Source organism: Pelophylax lessonae, assembly GCF_965119305.1.
Source record: "Pelophylax lessonae genome assembly, chromosome: 5".
NCBI lineage: Eukaryota > Metazoa > Chordata > Amphibia > Anura > Ranidae > Pelophylax > Pelophylax lessonae.
Window position 1 is genome coordinate 346,171,389 of NC_138772.1, and position 25,978 is coordinate 346,197,366.

General features: G+C 40.9%; 1 protein-coding gene across 2 annotated transcripts in view; it reads right to left on the bottom strand.

Annotated features, from left to right (window-relative positions):
* The window catches only part of MBOAT1 (membrane bound glycerophospholipid O-acyltransferase 1), a 117,523-nt gene that overhangs the window by 15,550 nt on the left and 75,995 nt on the right, over positions 1-25,978 (bottom strand). For both annotated transcript variants that reach the window (XM_082259317.1, XM_082259318.1), the window contains 4 exons: positions 22,091-22,268; positions 9,768-9,960; positions 4,081-4,184; positions 2,090-2,154 (listed from right to left, as the gene is read on the bottom strand). In XM_082259317.1, coding sequence (XP_082115443.1) covers positions 2,090-2,154; positions 4,081-4,184; positions 9,768-9,960; positions 22,091-22,268 — 540 coding nt within the window. The remainder of the gene's footprint in view (positions 1-2,089; positions 2,155-4,080; positions 4,185-9,767; positions 9,961-22,090; positions 22,269-25,978) is intronic.

A 25,978-nucleotide genomic window follows, 5' to 3' on the forward strand; every position in this document is an offset into this window, starting at 1 on the left:
AGATAGAAACCTATTGCAACGTGAAACCAAGTGGATATTTAACCTTTCAGCTACTCAGTATCCAGGTATAAATGAATCCATTAGTTTCAAACCCTAGGTTTAGGCTAGATAATGTCATTTGTATTCATTGCTGATTCAACACAGGATCTCTGTAGCTGGTCAGCATTTTGGATCTTGTACTTTGGCTACAAAGTCCTCTCCTTTTAGGTGCCTTTATTGGCACATCCTATATATTTTGGCAAAATTGCCTACATGTGTTTATTTCTGTGGATGTGGTTTAATTACCGTTTAAAGAACAAGAATATTCTGTGAATTGTTCATCATATATTTTTTCCTGACCCCCGCCGTTACGTGGATGCGATTGTAGGTGGCACACCCCGGGGCAGGCACATTGGGGGACCTTTTTGGATTCGAGCCTATTTTCAGCCTCCATTATGGTTGCCCATATGGGCACCCGTGGTGCCCTACATTTATTTTCCAGGAAAAATGGTCCAACCTGGTTAGTAGCAGCACCGCTTTAAAACGCCCAGTTGTCCTTTTATGGAGTTTTCACTAACATCTCTTTTCTATTTAATTGTCATCTGTATCACTATACTGATTTATCTATTAGATGGGGTAATTTTCTCTTTTTTATGACCCTTTTGTGTCTTTGGATTCTCTCCCCATATTATAGGCATTGCGGATATATTTCCTTGAAATCCGGTCTTCGGCGATGCTGTCAGTTTCATTTTGGATCCCTTTTTAGATTGCCTCTCGGCAACCTGTTACCTCCTCTGCTTACATTCATGTCCGGACCGGATGTTGTCATCCCCGACCTTCCGGTTCCGGCGGAATCACGTGATGCGGTCGCGTCTTAATGACGCACTTCCTTCTCGGCCTCCATTGGACCACTGGGCGTACCTCGCTCTCACTCCCTCGGTGACATCAGACGCCGAGGGAGTGGAGGGGGTGTATAAATGCCGGCGCCACATGGTCAGTATTACACTAGACCACCGGGGAACGATACATGATCTTTGAGACCATTTGCGGTAAATGAAATCTTTTAAACCCTGCTTCTCTCCATATATTTTTGGTAGATTCCAACGCTGATGATGTTCTTCCATGCCTTTTTCTTTTTCTTCCCGTGCAGTCTCCTTCATTTTTGTGTACTATTGAAAACTTGTTGAATTGAAATGGCGGTGAACTTTTGAATACTGCATGACAATTTAGGTGCTGAATCTTGTCAATTTTGGGTAAGTATTTATACCCTCAAAACTTGACAGACCCTTATTATATTTATTACTATCTTCAACAAATTCCATTTCCTTTTGTTTCAAGGGATACCTCCCATTTGGGGGATATTAAGGGGACTTCATTTTCCCTTCCTGTCTTTGTTACACTGAGGTACCTAGGGAATCAACTGCACATTTATTCATAATCAGGTGACTATCTTGGTAACTTTTTCTACCTGATATTTAGCCTCATACCAATTGGAGAGATAGCAATTTTGGGTTGAAATGTATTTCTATGCTCTGGTTTTATTATCTCTACCTATCATTTCTAGCCTGGCTGTCACCCTCTCTATGGGTCAACTCTAGGAGTCTGAGGGTCTAGGCTCCCCTCCCCCTCTGTGCTTGCTTTGGTGGTGTCACCTCTATTACCTCCACCTTCGGCATAAGAAAGGGCTCAGGTCATCTGAAGGTACTTTATTGGTATCATTGTCTTTATAATTATGTAAATTAATTGGGCACTCAATATTAGGACCATTGAGATAAGCCCTATATACATACACATGTCATGTTTTTTATGTCTTTTCCCTTTGTTACCTAGAAATGTTAACTCTCGAGAAATGTCTATGAAAACTCCTGAAGAAGCTATTATGAATATGGCGAAACATGTAGAGTTGATATTTTCAAGTGCATTTTCTTGATTTTATCATTTTATATTGATGTATTGTCTTGTCCTCACTTTCTATGTGTAATAAAATGTACAATTTTTGAGAATTCAGATTTTTCTCCATCATTTAGCACCGTTAAAGTCCCACTTGCCCCCCTCTATTGTAGTTTTATCCAATACAGTTTACAGTCTATTTTACTTATGTTTAGATTACCTTTTCAACCAAGCTGCTGTCTGGATATTCCAGTTGTCTATGTACATTTTAAAACTTGAAGCCATCTGCAAGAAAAAGGGAAAGAAGAATTAGAACATTGATTTCATTTAAAAATCTAAGAAGCACTGTTTTTACCATTCAACAATGCCCTAAGGTAGAGAGCACATGTATATCAAACTATTTAAATGTCTACATATCTGTTATCTTTGACATTGGGTCATATAAATAAGGACTAGTGTTCTTGCTCCAATAACCATGTTAAATATTTAAAGTACTAGAAAAGGAAATGTTCTGAAGTGCTGAAAAAAATGGGCACACTACTTTCAAAGTCAGCAAACAAAGTTTGCCATTCAACATGTTCTGATGAATCATTATGCAACACCCTGCAAGGGAAGAGGAGGAACACTCTTCTTTCTGGCGAGCTGTGTTTTGGATCTTGGTCTTATAAAGCAGTGGTCCTCAACTCCGGTCCTCAGGGCCCACTAACAGGCCAGATTTTAAGTATTACCTTGGGGAGATGCAGACTAGAATACTGCAATCACTGAGCAGCAAATTATATCACCTGGGATGGATTTCAGTTATCTTGCAAACCTGGCCTGTTAGTGGGCCCTGAGGACCAGGGTTGAGGACCACTGTTAGAGGATACAGGTTCTGCTGTGGTTCCTCCTTTTAACTCCTAGATTGCGACAGTCTTCTGTAGTAACAGGGATAGGTGAGAGGAACCACAATGCCCAGTAGGGGGGAAGACACACTATCCGGTAAATCCAGAAGTGTTAAGCTAGCCATAAATGGCTTGAAATTTGGCCGGTTCAGCAAATAGAACACAAATTTTGATCCATTTATGGTTACTGTGGATCTATCGATCGACTTCTGTATAACCGCCCTGTTGGATTTACCCTGCTCAATCGGCGCTGCAGGCTATAGTCTGCAAAGTTGATCAGTGCATGCCGACTGTGGGGGAAGTCTCCCCACTGTTAGAATACAATACCTTGAGTACATTGAGCGTGTGAAAGGGCAAATGTTTTTAACTCAACACGCTGTTTGAACAAAAAATAAAAAAACAGGTGTATCTATGGGATGCCTTAGGTAGCAGTGGAGCTGTGCTCAGATAACTATAAAAGAGGGAAAATTCAATAAGACACCTGCCAAAAAGTGTGTATTCATACTCTTCTCAGGTAGGATACTATCAGTTTAACTGAGTCGGGTAAGGGAAAGGGTTGCTTTAGCCTGGGTTCACACTACTGGGATGTCAGACATTGCATGTGATTCGCACTTAACTCCTGTGCAGATCACATGCGATGTCTGTGCAATGTGAATTCAGCCATACAGTTGCATGGCTAAACTTGCATTGGATTTGAACGAAAAAGGTACAGGAAGCTTTCTCTTCTCCGCACTGGAAATGTGCTGTAGCCCATCTGCTTTAAGGTTTGATGTGTTGTGCGTTCAGAGATGGTATTCCGCATACCTTGGTTGTAAGGAGTGGTTATTTGAGTTACTGTTGCCTTTCTATCCTATTGAACTAGTCTGCCCATTCTCCTCTGACCTTGTCCACACAACTGCCACTCACTGTATATTTTCTCTTTTTTGGACCACTCTCTGTAAACCCTAGAGATGGTTGTACATAAAAATTCCAGTAGATCAGCAGTTTTTGAAATACTTAGACCAGCCCATCTGGCACCAACAACCATGCCACGTTCAAAGTCACTTACATCCTCTTTCTTTCCCATTCTAATGCTCGGTTTGAACTTTAGCAAGTTGTCTTCACAATGTCTAGATGCCTAAATACATTGAGCTACTGCCATTTGATTGCCTGATTAGCAAATTGTGTTACCAAGCATAAGAAATTGAACAGGTGTACTTAATAAGGTGGGCGGTGAGTGTATATCAATTTTTATCAAAGTTAGGCTGTTTCAGTGCCTAGGGCAGCAGGGTTGGGGGATGGGCATGTTATATTAATTGTCATCAATACTTGACTTGTCCTTTAAGCTCACCTCAATGTTCCATATGTTGAGATTATTTATTAAATCCCACTGGGGATTGCCTTTCTCATCTACCCCACTGAAACCATATCCCGCAGCATTGTTCACTGCATCAGCTAGAAAACAAAAAAAAAACAGTTAAAAGATAAAATCTACAGAGATGATTCAATATGATATTATAACCTTACCAATCAGATGTTTGTTTACAAATTAGTTACATCTACCTTACTGGTTAATAAAGGAAGTACAACCTTGCAATAACTTTTTAAAACGCAAGCCTGGTAAGAAAAACTCAGTAATCCCATAAATTAGCTATAGACCAATATTGAGGTGATAACAATGAGTACAATGCATCTACATATTAATGATGTGCATGTAGGGGCCTAAGGGGGCCGCCAGGAAAGCTACACTATATTACCAAAAATATTGGGACACCTGCTTTTACACACACATGAACTTTAATGGCATCCCAGTCTTAGTCTGTAGCGTTCAATATTGAGTTGGCCCACCCTTTGCAGCTATAACAACGTCAACTCTTCTGGAAAGGCTGTCAAAAAGGTTTAGTAATGCGTCTATGGGAATGTTTGATCATTTTTCCAGAAGCCCATTCGTGAGGTCAGGCACTGATGTGGACGAGAACGCCTCGCTCGCAGTCTCCGCTCAAAGAGTGGGCCAACTTATTATTGAACCCTACGGACTAAGAGTGGAATGCCATTAAAAGTTCATGTGCGTGTAAAGGCAGGTGTCCCAATACTTTTGGTAATATAGTGTATTCAGGTTACAGGAATTCAGATATTAGCCATGTCGATCTGTAATCATCACTTGTACCTCTTTACTGGCAAGCAGAGCACGTGCCTTGCTTTGGGGTCTGAGATATACTTTTTTGGGTCTAGTAAAATAATGGAAACTCATGGCCCTCAGATAAACACTTTTTAGCAAAAGTGTAGGTTAACACAAGCATGGATGGAAGTGGTGGAGATCATAAAATGGGTTTGAGTAAGTGAATCAGACCCACATACAGACATATTCTGTACACTCTTACAAATGAATATACTCACACATTCATAAATGAACACATTCTTGTAGATGCATACACACGCTGGGGTAAGTTTACTAAAACTGGTGCACTCAGCTTCTAAGTTCAGCTTGTTCAGTTAAAAGGTAACTCCACTTTTGTGGGGGGAAAAAATAGCAAATAAAAAAAAAAATTATATACAATATGCCAGTCTTTATCAACCAGGGGTGCCTTGGCAAAATGTGCTAAAAATTAGGGATTGACCGATTATCGGCAAAGCCGATATATTGAGGGCCGATATGTACTTTCCCCGATATACCTGAATTGGCCCCGGAGGTTACTGATATTGCCCATATTTCAGGAAAGTGCTGTACCGGAGGTATGCCTGCAGCTAGAGGCATCACCCCGGTACCGGCGTCCATAGCCGACGGTCAGCTGTCTTGTAATGACAACCGATGCAGCTGAGAAGCCGCTCGGCTGTCATTACAAGGAGCGGGAGGGGGGGGAGGGGATGTCCCCCCCCCCCGCCATCTTCTGCGGCTCGCCTGGGTCTCCTGTCCCACCAGGACACCCGGGCGACCAGCCTACACGGCCGCCATAGACCCAATCAATGCCGCATTCGGCTCTGATCGGGTCTCCACGAAAAAACCCAGAAGTGATGTCATACTCGGCGCCAGATTTAAAAAAAGGACAGCATTCAAAACAGCCAAACTTGGCGTTTTGAATGCTTTTAAGTGCAAAGGAGGGGCTTGGGGTCTTTTAGACCCCCCAGATCCCTCCAAAACAGTACCTGTCAAGTGCTAAACATAGAAAAATATATATATATTTTTTAAATGTATGAAAATATCGCCCGATACCGATATTCAATGGCCAAAATATCGGTATCAGCAACGAAAAACCGATATCGGTTGATCACTACTAAAAGTTTATCAAAAATTGTATACAAGCCAGCTTGTGGATCAAGCCTGCCTTTTGGTTACACAAAGCTATGGGTTTTTATTATGCACTATTAAGACCTTCTAGACGCTGGCATCCCAACAACTAATTACATCATAAGTTAATAAGAAGGATGTATGTTGCCTCCACAGCATTCTTGTTTGACCCTCCTGTGCCCTCTCCCTCATCACTGGGGGACATTAGCTGACAGATGGAGAGAAATTGAGGGAGAAGAGAAACATTGGAATACTAGTCATTACCAGTGTGCAAAAGTGTATTTGCTTTGGAAGAATAAATCCCTTCTAATGTTGGGTGTCCTGTTGGTGTGTATTGATGTTGCTGCAGCACCTAAAATAATTAGAATAGTTTTTTAAATTTTAGAACGGGGTGCCTCGAGACTGTCCATAATTTTAAAGGATGCCTTGACTGAAAAAAGGTTGAGAAACACTAGCATATACAGTTGTGACACAAGTCACAATTGAATGTTGTTAAAAATGACCTTTCCTTTTCAATCTGCAGCCATTGTAATGTTCTGTAAAATGCAATGCAATATGGCTACCTGAAGCTGTACATAGAATGTGTACTGACCACACCCCGGAAACAATTTCCTGCTTGTGTGATTGGCTCATCGATTTTCCTAGAAGTCTGCACTAAGATACAAGTCAGATATCAGGCATCCCCTACAACAAAAATGTCATTTTTGGTGAGATACTCCCAATAGGAAATTACGTTTAAAAGGGATGCAGACTAGAGCTGCACAGTTCTGGATAAAATGAGAATCCCAATTATTTTGTTTAGGCTAAAGATCATCAATCTCTCACGATTCTCAGCATATTATCTTTCACATTATGCAAACAAATTGGGCTAACTTTACCGTTTTAGCTTTTTTTTTTTTTTTTTAATTCAGTGAAGTGTATTTTTTCCCATAAAATTGCTTTTCAAAAGACCGCTGCGCAAATACAGTATGACATAAAATATTGGATCAACTGCCTTATTTTCTAGGGTCTCTGCTAAAATATATTATATATACGGTGTGTAACATATATATATATATATATATATATATATATATATATATATATATATATATATATAAATAAAATGTTTGGGGGTTCCAAGTAGTTTTCTAGCAGAAAAATCCTGATTTTAATTTGTAAGCAACAACTGTCTGAAAAAGGCTTAGGCCTGTTCACACCTGAGCGTTTTTCAGCTCGTAAAACGCTCATCTCTAAAGTCTCAAAATGCCCAACAAGCAAAATCCTATTCATCTCAATGGCCCCTTGTTCACATGAGCGTTTTGTCGCCTGAAGCTCAAAAAAGTACATGAGCTTTTTTTTTTGGCAGATTACAAGCGTTTCTGTTAGAGGTCAATGCCTTCCTCCAAAAAAATGCAAAAAAACGCCTGAAAAAGTCCCAAAGAAATGCCTGAAAACAATACGCTCAGGAGTGAATGGAGCCTTAGTCTTTAAGTGGTTAAACTGACCTCCTTTGCAGACCGAAGTTCGTCCCTTGGATCTAAAAGAACCAAATACAATGTTTATTTTTATCTCAGCGATGAGCAATGTTGTGATAAACTTTCCTAGCTGCTTTTTTTTTTTGATGGCTCTGAGCAGACAAAGGCACTGCACTTGTTTGAAATGAATCGTGGAAATGCCAGATTAGGATCAGGAGGAGGGTTGAATCAAGGTTATACAAAGACTAATTGTGCAGACTGCCGACCCTGCAATTTACCTCATTAGAGCCCTGCAGATGCAGCAGCTGATTGACAGTTATAAAACCATTATAAAAACACTCCCATTAGACTCACTTTGCACATGGCCACAGACAAACACACAGGGATTTCTTCAGAATATCAAAAGGTAGGAATGTGAAAAAAAGTTTGGTAAAATCCTTGTAATATACATAGTATCACCCAGAGGCGAATGTGTTATTCTAAAAAAAAAAAAAGTGGAAATACTCTTTAAGGTTTAGCAATAAAACCTGGAAATGGATTGGTATGCAGAGTTGCACCAGATTTTGCACACTCCAGTTTTAGTAAATAACCCCACTGTGACCCACAATCTCACATTTTCACTCATTGATCCCTCTATTTACGCACATACCAAGGGGTTAAATTAATGCAGGGAGCCCAAATACTTCCCATAGAGAACTTTCTAGGACTTTAAAGCTGCAGAGTTCAAAAATCAGATAAATGACGCTTACAGAAACCTAGGACTCTCACACAGGGATATTACACACAGTGGTTTCTCTAGATTGGGTCATTCCTAGTGAGGAAAGCTGGCCATACACGCAGAGATTTATTCCATTCAGCCTGTTGGCCGAACAGAAGAAATCAAACAGAATGCCCCATCTATGCTAAACAGATGGCTATTAAAATCTGACAACTGGTGCAATAGTTACTGCAGCGGATTGCCTGCAGTCACTGTTTGGCTGACAATGTTTTTGCCTGGCTCATTCGATCTTCAGATCCAAGTTTGTTGAGCCAGGCGGTGCCAGCAGAGCCACCCACAGATCAAATTTTGTCTGATGCCACAAGAAAAGGAGAAAATTCGATCTGTATATGGCCAGCCTAAAGCAGTGCTAAACCTGAAAGAAAACATTATATTGCAGTTTACCAATCCTTAGAAATCAAAGCTGCATTCATTTTCCGTTTTAGGCTTTCTTTCTTATATTTTTGTCTAGTGATCCAGCCAATAACTTTGTTTTTTAAAAGAACAAGCTCTCTTGCAGATGTATCAGTTACAGGGATGAGACAAACCATTTACTACTACAGTGATCAGCTTATATTTATGTAAAACCTTTATCCCAAAAGGAAAAACAAAGGCTCATTGTAAGGCCCCTTTCACACTAGTGCGACTTGTCCCGCGATTTTGGACCGCAAAATCGCATGACAAGTAGTTTTCCATTATTTTCAATGAGCCCCATTCGTATCAGTGCGTTTTGAAGTCGCACCGACTTCAAAGTAGTTCCTGCACTACTTTGGCACGATTTTAATGCGTTTTGAGTTATATAGCCATAGCAATTGCTGTCAAAATCACGGCAAAGTCTCGTCAAAATCCTGTCGCAAAATCACGGTTAAATCGCGTCGCATAAGTGTGAAAGGGGCCTAACTGATTATAAAGTATTAGCTGGAGTTTGTTTTCAATTTGTTAGTGTATTTAAATCCGATAGCACATATAACACTCCATTCCCCCCAGAATAACAATGCTGCTGTCCAAATGTTCCCTCTATGCTCCTTCAGCCACAGTGTTGGCACTCTAACACAGAAAGTGTGTCAATGGCCAGATTGCCAAAGAAAAACACGGGGAGGGGGAACTAAAAATAGAAAACAAATGCAGCTACCACATGTAAGGATTGGTACACAGCAATATATTACATGTTTGGTTTTGGGGTTAATATAGCTTTAAGAGCAGTAGACACTAATGCAGTGATGGCGAACCTTGGCACCCCAGATCTTTTGGAACTACATTTCCCATAATGCTCCGCTACCCTGCAGAGTACATGAGCATCATGGGAAATGTGGTTCCAAAACATCTGGGGTGCCAAGGTTCGCCATCACTGCACTAATGCATATAGAGTACAGGATGAAATGGCTCAAATTAGCCAGGCCAAAAAGTATTCAATAGACACCTAATCATATTAAAATAGGATTCCAAACCTTATGTTCAGCCTCATGAATTTAGAATACATAAACATGTTTATAGAAAAATGATTCTACTCTATAATAGTCTACTCTATATTCACTTACCCAGAGTCCATGCAAAATAGTACTTAGGTTTGTTAGCCATTGCAGCAATGTAAAGGTAGACTAGTCTTGTCACAAACGAATATTCATTAATGAAAGTATCATCCACAATACGGGCAATGGGGAAAGCCTTACTTATGGTCAGGAAAAGAATAAGTGATACCACACATATGCAAATCTTGTGAAAAACCGCTTTCTAAAAGAAAAAAAAATATTTACACAGTAAAGAATTTTTCTACTATCGTCATACTGGTGCAGTGTATCGCTATGTGAGGTCACACATAAAAAAAAAAAAGAATACAAAAATCACAGATGTGACATTTGCAAGGTTCATACACGGTTCTGATGTTGGGGCTTCATTTTGCAAATCCCTTCCAAATTTAAAACTGAACTCCAGCAAGTACAGTAGCTAAATGCAAAATGCATATATGAGAATAGTATTACTTGTCAGCGGTTTGGCAATTCAGTTCGGCCAGTCTTGGGATTCAGCTATACAGAATAGCCAGATCTTTGTACTCTGGTACAGCAACAGCACAGCTTGGAGGAACAGTCTCATAACCCAATAATGAAGAAGTAGCACAGCGAGGAGGAAGCAATGATCTCTGATAACTCAGTTCTTGGGTTTGCTCTGAGCACAGAGCAGTGACTGTCAGTCTGTGCTCATCCCCTCCAGCACTCACTGGAGCACCAGGCTGTGGAGGGGGCGGAGCCAAGACTGACTGTGAAGTCAGTAGACAGCAGGCTTTAGTCCACTGTCAGCTGAATCGGAGTCACAGGAATGCAGAACTAAATGCACTCCCGTGACCCACAGGTGAAATATGGCCAAAGGAGTTTTAGCCATACTTCTCCTTTATTTGTCTTTAATAAAAATACAGTACTATGCAAAAGACTTAGGTAGGTGTGAAGAGGTTTGAGTAAGCACTGACTTTAGAACAAACTATGTTACCTTTTATGTACCTGTCATACCTGTGATGTGATTTTAATGCTTCAACAAAGATACCTGGATTTTTGCATGCTACAAGTGGGAAGAAATGCTGTAAGGTAAGAATGTTTTTATATATATATTTATATATATTTATTATTTATTTATAATTATGTATTTTTATTAATTTACAAAATGTAAAGTTAAAGTAAGCGAATAGAAGAAAAATTTAAATGAAATCCATATTTGGTGCAACTACCCTTTGGCTTTAAACCAGCATCAACTCTTGCACAAAGTCAGGGATTTTAGAAAGTTAGAGTCAGGTGTATGATCAACCAATTATACCAAGCAGGTGCCAATGATCAAAAATTTCATATGTAGGTTAAAACACAGTCAGTCATTCATTGAAACAGAAAACTAGGTGCGGAACAGCCAAACTCCGCAACTAAGGTTGTAGTAGACAGTTTCACGCCACAGGTCATACACCATGGCAAGACTGAGCACAGCAACAAAACACAAAGTAGTTATACAGGCATACCCCGTTTTACGTACACTCACTTTACATACTCACGAGTATGGACACAGCTTGGTTAGCTTGGCATGGCACTACTCCTGGTTTTTAACATTGGCTTCTATAGGAAATCTTGGTCCGCTTGACATGGCACTGCTCCCCGTCTTAACATTGGTGTCTACGGTCAAATCTTGGTCAGCTTGACATGGCACTGCCCCCTATCTAACATTGGCGTCTATGGGAAATCTTGGCCAGCTTGACATGGCACTGTTCCGAAACCATAAGTGACAGGGATACCAGGAGCACCGAGAGGGAACCCAGGACTACAACATATCCTATTTTGTGGCCAGCCAGCTTGCCTAGGTAATCTACCATGTCATGGTCCTGGGTCCCCTTAATATGCTCCCCAAGTTTGGTGTCCTCGTCACTTATGGTTTGGGAGTAAGCTCACCAAGATTTCCTATAGAGCTAGTGTATTTACATGCATTAAGTAAAATAATGTATTGCTTCACTTTAAGTACATTTTCATTTTACAAACATGCTCTGGTCCCATTGTGTACTTAAAAGTGGGGTATGCCTGTACTGCATCAGCAAGGTCTCTCCCAAACAAATATTTCAAAGCAGACTGGGGTTTCAAGATGGGCTGTTCAAGCCCTTTTGAGGAAGCACAAAGAAACTGGCAACGTTGAGGATTGTAGACGCAGTGGTCGGCCAAGGAAACTTAATGCAGCAGACACATCAGGTTTACTGCCCTTTAACATTGAAAGATGTACAGCAGTGCCATCAGCAAAGAACTGGCAGAAACCAGTGGGACTCAGGTACACCTATCTACTGTCCAGCAAACTCTGAAAGGAAGTGTTCTTCGTGGAAGAACTTTGGCCAAAATGCCATATCTCCGACATGGAAACGAGGCCAAGGGACTCAACTATGCATGAAAACATAGGAACTGGGGTGCAGAAAAATGATGCTGTGGACTGACGAGTTTTTGGCTTTAGCAGGAGGCAGTTTGTTCCTCAAAAGGCTGAAGAGCGGTACAATAATGAGTGTCTGCAGGCAATAGTGAAGCATGGTGGAGGTTCCTTCCAAGTTTGGGGTTGCAATTCTGCAAATAAAGTTGGAGATTTTGTAAGGGTCAATGGTGTCCTCAATGCTGAGAAATGCCACACCATCAGGGAGGTGTGCGATTGGCCCCAAATGTATTCTGCAGCAGGACAATGACCCCAGACAAAACAGCCAATGTCCTTAAGGACTATCTTGAGCATAAAGAAGAACAAGGAGTCCTGGAGGTGATGATTTGTCACCCACAGAGCCCTGATCTCAACATCATTGAGGCTGTCTGTCTTACACAAGACACAGAAAGATTTGAGGCAGCCTACATCCACAAAAGATCTGTGGTTAGTTCTCCAAGATGTTTGAAACAACCTACCTGCTGAGTTCTGCAAGTGCTGTGCAACTGTGTGCAAGTGTATCTAGAAGAATTGATGCTGGTTTGAAGGCAAAGGGTGGTCACACCAAACATTGATTTGATTTGGATTTCTCGTCCATTTATTTTTCATTTTGCTAATAGATAAAAATAAACTATTACTACTTATTTTTCTTCATAAATTTACATTCTTAATTTATAGCATTTTTTTCACACCATCCTAAAACCTTTCCACAGTATTGTAGAAGTGCATTAACTGGTGTTTTTATAACTGCTTGGAGGTAATCTTTAAGCTTTTAAAAATGGAGATCAGCAGCAGGATGCCATGATTTGTCACAAGTATGGCAGTAGTACTAAAGTTAGGGAATTCATTGTAGTAATTTTTAAAGAATGGATATTTATTAAATGCACCAACTATCCAGGGACCTATCAGATGGACTCTAGTATGATTTTGCCAATAATATCAGCATGGGATTTGGTAACAGACAAGTAGCCAGCTATTTGGCAAAGTGACTAGGTCATAAAACAAAAGGTTTTTGATGACGCTTGAATGGTTCTTTGCATAGATGTCACCATTATTAATGTAAATTGTATTGTACGGTGGATTACATGAATGAAGTCTTTGACAAGCCACTGGTGCAGAACAAATGGTACTTTCACAGAACAATCTAAATATTTCCAATGTGACAAACTGGGCAAGTGCAGAAGAAGATGTTGACCTTTTTAAACTATTTTAATCAACATATACAATGTGGCATAACAGTGTGACTTCAAGCAACTGAATACAGAAGCAAACGAAGAAAAATCTATTCATTGCAATGTTTGGGGTCTCTGCATAGAAAACTTGATGGGAATAAAAATTAATGAAGAAAGTATACTTTTTTTTTTACCCCATTACCCTGGCCTAAACAATCCCATTCTCCCCCTTCCTACGTGTATGCTTAAGAAGGCCATAGACCAGTCGAAAACCGAACAAAAATTCTTGTCGATCGTCTGGTCGTTCATTTTTCACATCATTAGTATGACAGCTGCGACATGCAATTTTCATTCTGCAATTGAAAGTGCCTGATCCAACATGCTGGATTTATTTTCAGATGGCGGCACAATTTTAGTTTAGAATGTTTTTATAGGTGAAAGAAAGCTGGCAGCTTGATCTTCTGCAATTAGTTTATTAATCCAGGCGTAGTACCAAATATTACAGGGCTCACGCATTTCAGCATGTAGCCTTAATCATAGCTACACGCGAAAACATACAAGCCCTGTATTATTTTGTACTAGCGTATTTCCCCGAAAATAAGACCTAACCTGAAAATAAAACCTATCGCGATTTTCTAGGATGGCTGCAATATAATCCCTACGAAAAGAAGCCCTAGTTAAAAGTCCTTGTAAAATCATGTATTCCACACTGTAAAAGGATTATATAATGTCCAGTGTGTGTCTTTATGTAACATTATTGAGGAAAATACCTTATTTACAGCGCCGTTGGGCGCTCACGTGACCCGCCGGAGCTCTCATCCACGGGTAGCGGCTAACTTCAGCAGGGATCTCGGCCCCTCACTTTGCAGTGCTCAAAGCAGGGAAGGAGACTCTGGCCGATCACGTGAGCACCCAGCAGCGCTGTAAATAAGGTATTTTCCACAATAATGTTACACAAAGACACACCGGACATTATATAATCCTTGTACAGCGTGGATTACATCATTTTTAAAAGGACTTTAACTAGGGTTTATTTTTGAGATTACAAGATTTTTTGTAATGCTGACTCCTGAACGTACAGGGAGGGAGAGGAGAGAAGACAGGGGACACAGGGACTTTTTTACATACCATTATTACAAACAGTATCATGTACATAGCGTAAATAAATAAGATACTCCCTGAAAATAAGCCCTAATGTGTTTTTTGTAACCCAAATTAAATTTATGACCCAGTCCACCTGGTACACTTTGATTAATAAACTCATTCATTGCAGAAGATCCAGCTGCTGACTTTCTTTCATCTATAGGTTTGCTTGAATGCTAGAAAGACACTACAAGCCAGTGCACCTGCTGCTCACCACCTCGGGGAATTACAACATGTGTTTTCTACCATATTTAGGCTTTGATAGAACATTCTGTTTTTGACTCTTCAATAGCCAGCTTTACTGAAATTCGAGGCCAGGAGACAGAGGAAAATCAGTTCCATAGATGTCTATGGGGCTGTAATGTACAGGAGTAGCTAGAAAAGGATGTAAACAGTTAAAACTGCGGCCCTTGGATCTCAGTAAAGTATACTCTCTGGAGGGAGAGGGTGGGATTAGTTAGGACAGTGAAAAGGGGCAAAAAAAATAAATGCACTTTGTTTGATCCTTTACTTTGAGGTAGATTTAGTTGAACTCCAGGCAAACTGCTCAAAACACAGATTAAATACATATAAGGGAGTGGTTCTACCTGCCAAATATGTACATGTGTTCAGGCTGTGCAGGTATAATTGAGGAGAAATGACGTAGTTAAACCCGTCACATCTTATTATAGTCCTTAAACGTCCATCAGTGGCAAAATTTCAAAACAAGGGGTTAATTCCTCCAGCAATAGTCCAATCCACCAAGTGAGAAACACCACCAAGTGTTGGGGTCACCACTGTTCTACACCTCCACCGATGTGATAATGGGGGGAATGGCAACTCACCAGAAGCTGTGGCCCATCTATTTGCATAGGACAGGCAAACAAGCTGTTGTAACACAAATCCCACTCAGGAGCGATTACTGCTGCTATTACTGGATTTCAATCTCGGGTAGTCACGTGTCTCCCTTCTCCTCCCGATAATTGCTCAAATGGTGAACATAGGGGGAAAGAAGGAACCGCACTAGTGTGATATTGTTTCACCCATCAGATAATTTATTCAAAAAGACCCCAATACAAATGTACTCACAAACGCATTAAAATCATATGCCTTCAATATCCTAGTAGATATCAGTGCTACGGGTACCGTAGTATGCTGTGTCGATCCTGCTCACCCTCTCCACGCTGGTGTCTCGGATCTCCAAAGCTGCCGCTCGTGTCCCCCGTGCACTTCCGGTCGCCGTAAGGTTCATGCCCTGACGCGTTTCGTCATTTCCGACTTTTTCAAAGGGCGTGAACCTTACGGCACGGCGTCCGATTATATAGGAGTGTCTGCTGACGTTTTTGACGAGGATCTAATGACCCGCCCTCATATGTAAATTGGGCCGCTCCATGACAGCGAGCACTTCCGCCCACATCGGACCGCTGAAAAGGTCCTACATCCTGCTTGTCTTGCCCATACTTCGGTCCTATTCCCGTAAGGCTACACTACACGATTATCTGGTTTCCCATTAGTCATACTATGTGCAGTGGGCGGTCGTACCAAATACAGTATACAGCCGCCGTTATCATAATTGTATTACATTAATCTACGGTGTCCCTTTGATTAGAATGATATACATTTTAGGTGGTCTTGTGAATACAAGACATACCCATATACCGTCAGCATGCTCCTCCCATATTCATGTAATAATAAATATACACTGAAATACAGGCTAATTATCCCTATACACCTCATAATAATGTGCATATCGAAAATTACATAGAAAATTACATAAAAATCACATTCACAATATCTACTACACTCCCCATAACAGACAGTGTAAGTAACAATAAATTAAAAAATATTTTATAAAATTCCATAAAATTAAAAATGAAATTGAAAATAAAATTGAAAATAAAATTGTGCAACACTCAATGTCCAATACCACATGTGTGGTCACGAATGATTTCCCAAAAGATGCCAACCAATGCAACACATCAGAAGTCGATATGGATAATAGTGGGATCCAATAGGAATCCACACAAAGCAATTAAATTATATTATATATAAAAGGTCTAAAATTTAAAGTTAAAATTTTAAAATTTAAAATTAAAACACTTATTAGATGGTCTCAAAACTTGATCCTCACACTACAATCCCATTTTCTAAAAAGATCTTTACGGGTTAAAAAATACAATTAGAACTGTAAACTACAACAAAGGTGCATACTCCCCCTATGTACTGTCCATCAAAGATCACTGATGAAACAGTTCAGGTCCAAATCTATGTTTAACCCTTTGGGGACCAGGGCCTGGGTGAGAAAAATCCATCTGGTTTCGCATTTGGATAGTTCTCGAACCCAGTTAGATCCCCTCCAGGATGGAGTCACCCTCTCTACACCCCAAAACTGTAAATCAGTGGGGTCCTGGTTATGATGCCTCCTAAAATGCTCCGATACGCTGTGGTCCTTAAAGCCATTTATAATGTTTGTGATGTGTTCACCTACACGTTTCTTAACGGTCCTTTTTGTTCTACCAATGTAAATTAAATTACACGGACACATTAAGGCATATACTAAGTGTGTGGTGTCACAAGTTATTAAACTTTGAATTTTAAACTGTTTCCCTATAGCTGGGACCTCAAACACTTCCCTTTTCCTCAAATTATTTTTAGTGAATGAGCACGCCCGACAACGCCCACATTTGTGGAAGCCTTTTCTATCAGGGAAGAAAGTAACGTTTGGAGGGTCCAAAACCTTTTTTACCACTCTGTCCCCAAAATTGGGGGCTTTACGGTATATAAAGGAGGGGTTAGTTGGAAGAACTGGGCCTAGTACCCTATCTTTTAAGAGCATAGGCCAGTGCTTTTCAAAAATTGCCTCAACATTTCTGTAGTCACTTGAAAAGTCCGAGAGGAAACTCCATTCCTTCCCATTATCTACAGACTTGGTTTTGTTTTTTAAAACCTCAGATCTAGGCAACTCGAGAATCTTTTTAATCTCTAAATCCAACTTATCTTCCTCGTATCCTTTTTGAATGAACCTCTCTTTGATAACAGCTGATTGTGTCATGAAATCATCATCAAACGTACAGTTACGCTTCACCCTCATGAGTTGGCCCCTGGGAATGTTCTTCAACCACGTAGGGTGGTGGCCACTCATGATGGAAAGGTAACTGTTACGATCTGTTTTTTTAAAAAAGACCTTTGTTGCAAACCCTGTAAAATGTCTAAAAATGGTCACATCTAAAAATTGTATACTTGTCCTGTCCCAGTGAAATTCCAACTTGATATTATTGGGATTGGAATTTAGATGGGACATAAATAGTAACAGAGACTCCTCCGAGCCTTCCCATATGAACAGGATATCGTCGATGAACCGTTTGTAATAACGTAATTCGTTTTTTTGTTGGTTAAATACAAATTTGTCCTCCCATTCAGCCATAAAGATGTTCGCCAAGCTGGGAGCAAATTTGGCTCCCATGGCGACACCTGTCTTCTGACTGAAAAAATAATCCTGAAACCAAAAATAATTATGCGAGAGACAGAAATCCAACGCTTTATGGATGAATCTCTTTTGTTCAAAGGGAATCTCATCCCTCTTACTCAAAGCCCAATTAAGGGCCAACAGAGCATCATCATGCTGGATGATGGTGTACAGCGAGGACACATCGGCCATCACTAGGAAGGCCGATGAGTCCTCGCCCAACAACACATCATCCAGCGTTAACAACAAGTCTTTAGTGTCCTTCAAGAAGGCTCTCGTAGTCAACACACTGGGTTGGAGAAATTTGTCAAGATATTGGCCCAACCTAGCGGTGACGGACCCAATCCCATTAACAATAGGACGGGCTGGAGGACATTCCACGTCCTTATGAATTTTGGGAAGCGTGTATATTGTGGGTATCCTACACACGCTAGGGGTCAGATATCTTTTCTCCTTTTTTGTTAAGGCATATGTCCTATAACCAAACTCAACCAGGTTTTTCAGTTCCTCATCAAACCTGGATGTCGGATCGGCGGACAGCTTGATATAAGTTTTCTCGTCATTAAGCATACTAGACAATTGATGGTGGTAAAAGCTTTTATCAAGTATTACCACTCCCCCTCCCTTGTCCGCTGGTCTAATAATGATCTCTTTCCTTTTTTCCAAGGATTCGAGACCTTCTGTAATATGCCGCATGCTATTCTGAATTTTCTTAGTGTTGGGATTTAACTCCTGCAAGTCTTCCAGAACTGAATTTTTAAAGACTTCCACACAGTGATTGTTGTTCACTTGAGGGTTCATGGTGGATTTGTTTTTTAAACCACTATTCAACATTGATCCCTGGTTCCCATTATTCACAGAGGTGTTAGAATTATTACTCACTGGGGTATATGGGTATGTCTTGTATTCACAAGACCACCTAAAATGTATATCATTCTAATCAAAGGGACACCGTAGATTAATGTAATACAATTATGATAACAAGCAGGATGTAGGACCTTTTCAGCGGTCCGATGTGGGCGGAAGTGCTCGCTGTCATGGAGCGGCCCAATTTACATATGAGGGCGGGTCATTAGATCCTCGTCAAAACCGTCAGCAGACACTCCTATATAATCGGACGCCGTGCCGTAAGGTTCACGCCCTTTGAAAAAGTCGGAAATGACGAAACGCGTCAGGGCATGAACCTTACGGCGACCGGAAGTGCACGGGGGACACGAGCGGCAGCTTTGGAGATCCGAGACACCAGCGTGGAGAGGGTGAGCAGGATCGACACAGCATACCACGGTACCCGTAGCACTGATATCTACTAGGATATTGAAGGCATATGATTTTAATGCGTTTGTGAGTACATTTGTATTGGGGTCTTTTTGAATAAATTATCTGATGGGTGAAACAATATCACACTAGTGCGGTTCCTTCTTTCCCCCTATGTTCACCATTTGAGCAATTATCGGGAGGAGAAGGGAGACACGTGACTACCCGAGATTGAAATCCAGTAATAGCAGCAGTAATCGCTCCTGAGTGGGATTTGTGTTACAACAGCTTGTTTGCCTGTCCTATGCAAATAGGTGGGCCACAGCTTCTGGTGAGTTGCCATTCCCCCCATTATCACATCGGTGGAGGTGTAGAACAGTGGTGACCCCAACACTTGGTGGTGTTTCTCACTTGGTGGATTGGACTATTGCTGGAGGAGTTAACCCCTTGTTTTGAAATTTTGCCACTGATGGACGTTTAAGGACTATAATAAGATGTGACGGGTTTAACTACGTCATTTCTCCTCAATTATACCTGCGCTACCTATACCATTGTATATGTTCCAAGGGACGATATATATTGGAGTATACTTCTACACATTTTCTTTCTTAAAGTAGCTGCGGTATTGTCTGTTTAAGACTTGTTTTGAGGTCACTTGTGCGCAGGGGATATATTTGTATCACCAGTAGAGGGCACATTTGTGCTACACATATATATTTTTTCATATGTTCAGGCTGGGTGTGCTGTGTAAATCTCAGAAATTAATGGTCACCTGACTTTTCTCTGCTGCAATAAAGTAATGCAACTAAATCGCATCCCTGTCCCAGTCTGATTGGGCAGTGAAAGAGAAGCAGCATACTGTCTCTCTCCTCCTATCAGCATGCTCCTTGTTAGCCAATAAGGTGTGCTGCAGTGCTCATGTGCTACTTATGCAGCTTTTCAACCTCCCAGTCTGAGCTCTACTGTACAGGGGATTGCAAAAGGCTGATGTCAGGTCAAATTGAGGTTCTTATACTAGATTTGTTTTTTTAAATACACTTATTCAGTATGAAACCATACCCGTGTAAATTGGTGTTTTTATCTGCCTGGAGTTCCCCTTTATTGTAAATAATTTCATCAGTAAAGGTCAAAAAAAAAAAAAAAAACTTGTTTCTACTTTATTATTCTATTTTACCCAACAAAGAATTTGTACAGCTGTCCATCCAGTCTTGACTAACACAGGACAGCCTGAAGGATGACATCACTTTCTCTCTTTCATTGAAGGAGGACAGTAGTTTCATCTCTCTGCACCCAACCTGCTGATTCTAATATAAAGGAGGAGCTAGCAGACTAATAAATTCATCTCTCGGATCACTTAGCTCTCCACTTTCCTCCGGTTAGCTTTTCCCTTCTCCGCACACTGGCACGCTGCACTCATGATTGGCTCATAGTACTGCCCCCTCCTCTCCCAGTCATAAAGCAGAATTTTACTCTCTCAATAAACACGGACTATTTTAAATCCTTATGCTGCTAGCATTAGTAAATAGATAGGCAGGTGTATTGTATTTACTAGTTTTAAACTTATTTTTACATTTCTTCCAGGCTTATAGGCCTAGGAAAATTGTGTCACACATCCCAGGAGTCTTTAGGAGGGGAGGGGATTTCTAAGTTAAGCACACCCTCCTGTCTGCATGCCGGAGCTATGGGTAGATGGATTCCAGGAAGTAAATGCTATAGGAATCATCTGCCCTTATTCAAGATAGCCACGGTTAGAAATGCTAGGGAGGCGTTTTTCAAACATGGAGACATGGATGGATAGGAGTTTGCTTTGAAATATTAAAAATGTATCTGTGGTGCTCAGATTCAGTGTAGTTCCACATTAAGCTGGCCATACACTGATAAAAATTCTGATCAGTGTTTTTTCGTCCCCGTTCAACAGACATTGATCATTTGAAAAAATTCTCCCGAAGGAACATGTTGGAAAAGGTTTCCTCTATTAGCAGATGATCAGTGTATTCTGGCAGCTGCTGGTCCCATTGTGAGATTACAAAGTCCTGGCAGGAGTGGATTCTTCCACCCACCTTGTTTCTGTGGATGGAGAAATCAGTTATACACTAACCATGTATAGCCAACTTTAGGCTACCTTCGCATGTGGGCGTAGCGGACCGCGGGCAGAATCACCGCGATTCTGCCCGCGATCCGGAATCATTGCAAATCGCGGGGACACCTGTGCAATGCCCGTGATTTGCAATGACACCCCAAATGCTGTGCGATGTTACCATGATTTCCGCCTGCCGAATTGCGGTGACATCGCGCAAACAGAATCACGGGACGCATGACGCTCAAAAAGGTACAGGAGCTTCTTTTGTGTGTCATGCGTCCCGTGATTCTGTTTGCGCGATGTTACCGCGATTCGGCAGGCAGAAATCGCGGCAACATCGCACAGCGTTTGGAGTGCCATTGCAAATCACTGGTATCGCACAGGCGTCCCGCGATTTGCAATGATTCCGGATCGCGGGCAGAATCGCGGTGATTCTGCCCGTGATCCGCTACGCCCACATGTGAACATAGCCTTAGTGCTGCTATACAAAGAATTGAAGAGGCTGATACCAAGTCAAATTGGAGAACTACTTGCACATGTTGCAATTGAAAATAAATGTAATGAATGTTTTATTGAAATCAAAGAAAATATAGCTGCATGTGTATTATGCTCATTTGTGCCTTTCTTTTTTTTTTTTTTTTTTTTTTTTCTGGAGCTCAGCTTTAATCATGGGCAATAGATGGTAAAAACGAGAGAAAATGCCAAGTGCAGCTATCATCTATGGGCACGAAGGTAAAAAATACAGTAAACTTTTCATTCTGACCATTTCTATTTAGCCAAGACCCAAGATAAAGAGCAAAAGCTGGCTATAAAAAAGGTGAGAAAAGGAAGCTGAATACCTTTAGTACTCACATTTGGGGAAGGATCTGACACATGTCGTTTTTCTTTCAAGCTGACTTCCTTTAACTTTGATCGTATGTGACTTCCTTCAATGAAAGCAATGTAGTCCTGGAAATTGCTGCAGGGCCCAGCAAGGACACTCATAAAATTCAGGTGGTAGCTAAGGTACTCCAAAAGAGTTGGTCTTTTCCTGCAGATAATATAAATTTCAATTCTTTGTATATATATGTGTGATCTAAATTATTGTACCTTATCTGTCTATTTCTGGGTACTGTTCAGTTTAAAAAGAAAAAACACATACCACTATATTACCAAAAGTATTGGGACGCCTGCCTTTACACACACGTGAACTTTAATGGCATCCCATCCCAGTCTTAGTATGTAGAGTTCAATATTGAGTTGGCTCACCCTTTGCAGCTATACAGTGCCTTGAACAAGTATTCATACCCCTTGAAATTTTCCACATTTTGTCATGTTACAACCAAAATTGTAAATGTATTTTATTGGGATTTTAGGTGATAGACCAACACAAAGTGGCACATCATTGTAGGGAAATAATGGTCAAGGAAAATGATAAATGGTTTTCCACATTTTTTACAAATAAATATGTGGAAAGTGTGGCGTGCATTTGTATTCAGCCCCTCCTGAGCCAATACTTTGTAGAACCACCTTGTGCTGCAATTACAGCTGCAAGTCTTTTTGGTTATGTCTCTACCAGCTCTACCAGAGTGTGAAAATTTTGTTCATTCTTTGCAAAATAGCTGTCAGGTTGGATGGAGAATGACTGAACAGAAATTTACAAGTCTTGCCACAGATTCTCAATAGGATTTAGGTCTGGACTTTGGCTGGGCCATTCTAACACGAGAATATGCTTTGATCGAAACCATCCATTATTCTGGCTGTATGTTTAGGGTGGTTGTTTTGCTAGAAGGTGAATCTCTGCCCCAGTCTCAAGTCTTTTCCAGACTAGCAGGTATTCTTCTGAAATTGCCCTGTATTTAGCTCCAACCATCTCCCCATCATCTCTGACCAGCTTTCCTTCACCTGCTAATGAAAAGCATCCCCACAAAATAATGCTGCCACCACCATGTTTTACAATGGGTATGGTGTGTTCAGGGTGATGTGCAGTGTTAGTTTTTCACCACACATAGCATTTTGCTTTTAGGGGAAAAAAGTTCAAATTTAATCTCATCTGACCAGAGCACCTTCTTCCACATGGCTTCTCGCAGACTGCAAAGATGACTTCTTATGGCTTTATTTCAACAACGGCTTTCTTCTTGCCACCACTCCATAAAGGCCAGATTTGTGGAGTGCATGACTTATAGTTGTCCTGTGGACAGATTCTGTCACCTGAGCTGTGGATCTCTGCAGCTCCTCCAGAGTTACCATGGGCCTCTTTGCTGCTTCTCTGAATAATGATCTCCTTGCCTGGCCTGTCAGTTTAGGTGGACGGCCATGTCTTGGTAGGTGTGCAGTTGTGCCATACTCTTTCCATTTCCAGGTAATGGATTGAACAGTGCTCTGTGAGATGTTCAAAGCTTGGGATATTTTTTATCACCCAACCCTGCTTTCACATTCTCCACAACTTTATCCCTGATCTGTCTGGTGTGTTCCTTGGCCTTCTTGATGCTCTTTGTTCACTAAAGTTCTCTAACAAACCTTCACAGATAGCTTCACAGAACAGCTGTATTTATACTGAGATTAAATGACACACAGGTGGACTCTATTTACTAATTAGGTGACTTCTGAAGGCAATTGGTTCCACTGGATTTTAGTTAGGGGTATCAGAATAAAAGGGGGCTGAATACAAATACACACCACACTTTTCAGACATTTATTTGTAAAAAATGTGAAAAACCATTCAACATTTTCCTTCCACTTCACAATTATGTGCCACTTTGTGTTGGTCTGTCACAAACAATCCCAATAAAATACATTTACCTTTTTGGTTGTAACATAACAATATGTGGGAAATTTTAAGGGGTGTGAATTCTTTTTCAGGACACTGTAACAGCTTCAACTCTTGTGGGAAGGCTGTCCACAAGGATTAGGAGTGTGTATGGGAATGTTTGACCATTCTTCCAGAAGCGCATTTGTGAGGTCCAGCACGGTTGTTGGACAAGAAGGCCTGGCTCACAGTCTCCGCTCCAATTCATCCCAAAGGTGTTATATCAGGTTGAGGTCAGGACTCTGTACAGGCCAGTCAAGTTCCCCCACCCCAAACTCGCTCACTAATATCTTTATAGACCTTGCTTTGTGCACTGGTGCGCAGTCATGTTGGAACAGGTAGGGGCCGACCCCAAACTGTTCCCACAAAGTTGGGGGCATGAAATTGTCCAAGACATCTTGGTATGCTGATGCCTTAAGAGTTCTTTTCACTGGAACTAAGGGGCCAAGCCCAAACCCTGAAAAATAACCCCACACCATAATCCCTCTCCACCAAATGATTTGGACCAGTGTAAAAAAGCAAGGTCCATAAAGACATGGATGAGCGAGTGTGGAGGAACTTGACTTTCCTGCACTTTGGGATAAATTAGAGCGGAAACTGGGAGCCATGCCTTCTTGTCCAACATTAGTGCCTGACCTCACAAGTGCGCGTCTGAAAGAATGGTCAAACATTCCCATAGACACACTCCTAAACCTTGTGGACATCCTTCCTAGAAAAGTTGAAGCTGTTATAGCTCAACAGGGTGGGCCAACTCAGTATTGAACCCTACGAACTAAGAATGGGATGCCATTAAAATTCATGTGTGTGTATAGCCAGGCGTCCCAGTACCAATACTTTTGGTATTATAGTGTACATGTACTAAGGGGTGGATAACACCAAATGCAGTGTATTTTTATTCTGGATCAAGAACACAGACAGTGTTTAGCATGGATTTCAATGGCCCTAGCTAACACTAGTGCAGTGCATTCCAGTGCAGTCAACAAAAGTAGAACATGCTGCATTTTTTCTGTTTGGAATTCGGCATAACATCAGAAATGTACCAGAATGCATGTACTCAATTGAGAAGAAGACAAAAAAAAAAAAAAGGAGGGGAAAAACACACCAGAACATATCAAAAACATGCATGGAGAAATGCATCCGGAATGCAGAAATTGTGGTGTGAACCGGCCCTTAAAGGATAAGTCCACCCTAAAACTGAAACTGAAATCCCTGCATCTATAGATCTCCACAATCTAACACTAACCTATCTAGCCCTGTAAAGAATTCCGTATGCATTTATCCTTATCCTTTAATGCAAAACAATCTTTCTCCTAATACAATAAGCAAGCGTAAGTGAAAGTACAACCAACAGTAACCCAACACAATCCTACATGTATTGGTCAGCTTTAAATGCAATTCACTGTTTTGTTTTTTAACTAAAAGGCAAAACTTTTTATGTTTTCTGGAAGAGTGGAGCAGGATTAGAACACTTGTCAGTTTTTATTGCAGTCGGTGCCCCCGAGATTTACCCTCTCTATTTGTCCTGTTTAACATTATCATTGAAAGTGAAAGTAAAAGGAAATCCTACATTTTGGTTGACATCAGAACACTAAAAGAGGGGTAATTGTCCAATAGGGACAACAGTTCTAGTGACACACTGGGATTCACCCATTTTGGAGGGATTTCCTCTCACTTCCTGTTTTGGCAACTGGACAGGACTTGAAGGGAAATCTCCCCAACAGGACACAGGTGGCAAAAACAACTGTCAGGGGTTATAACCCCCCCAATTCTATCTAAAAAAAAGAAAGGGATTTTTGTCTTACCGTAAAATTCTTTTCATTGACAGACACAGCTCCATATCTTTTTTGACCCTTGGATTATGCTGCTCTCCTTAGGAGTAGGACACTAGGCGGAAAATAATTGACTACACCTATAGGGCAGTCCCAGGGAGTATACTCCTAATTCCTGCTATA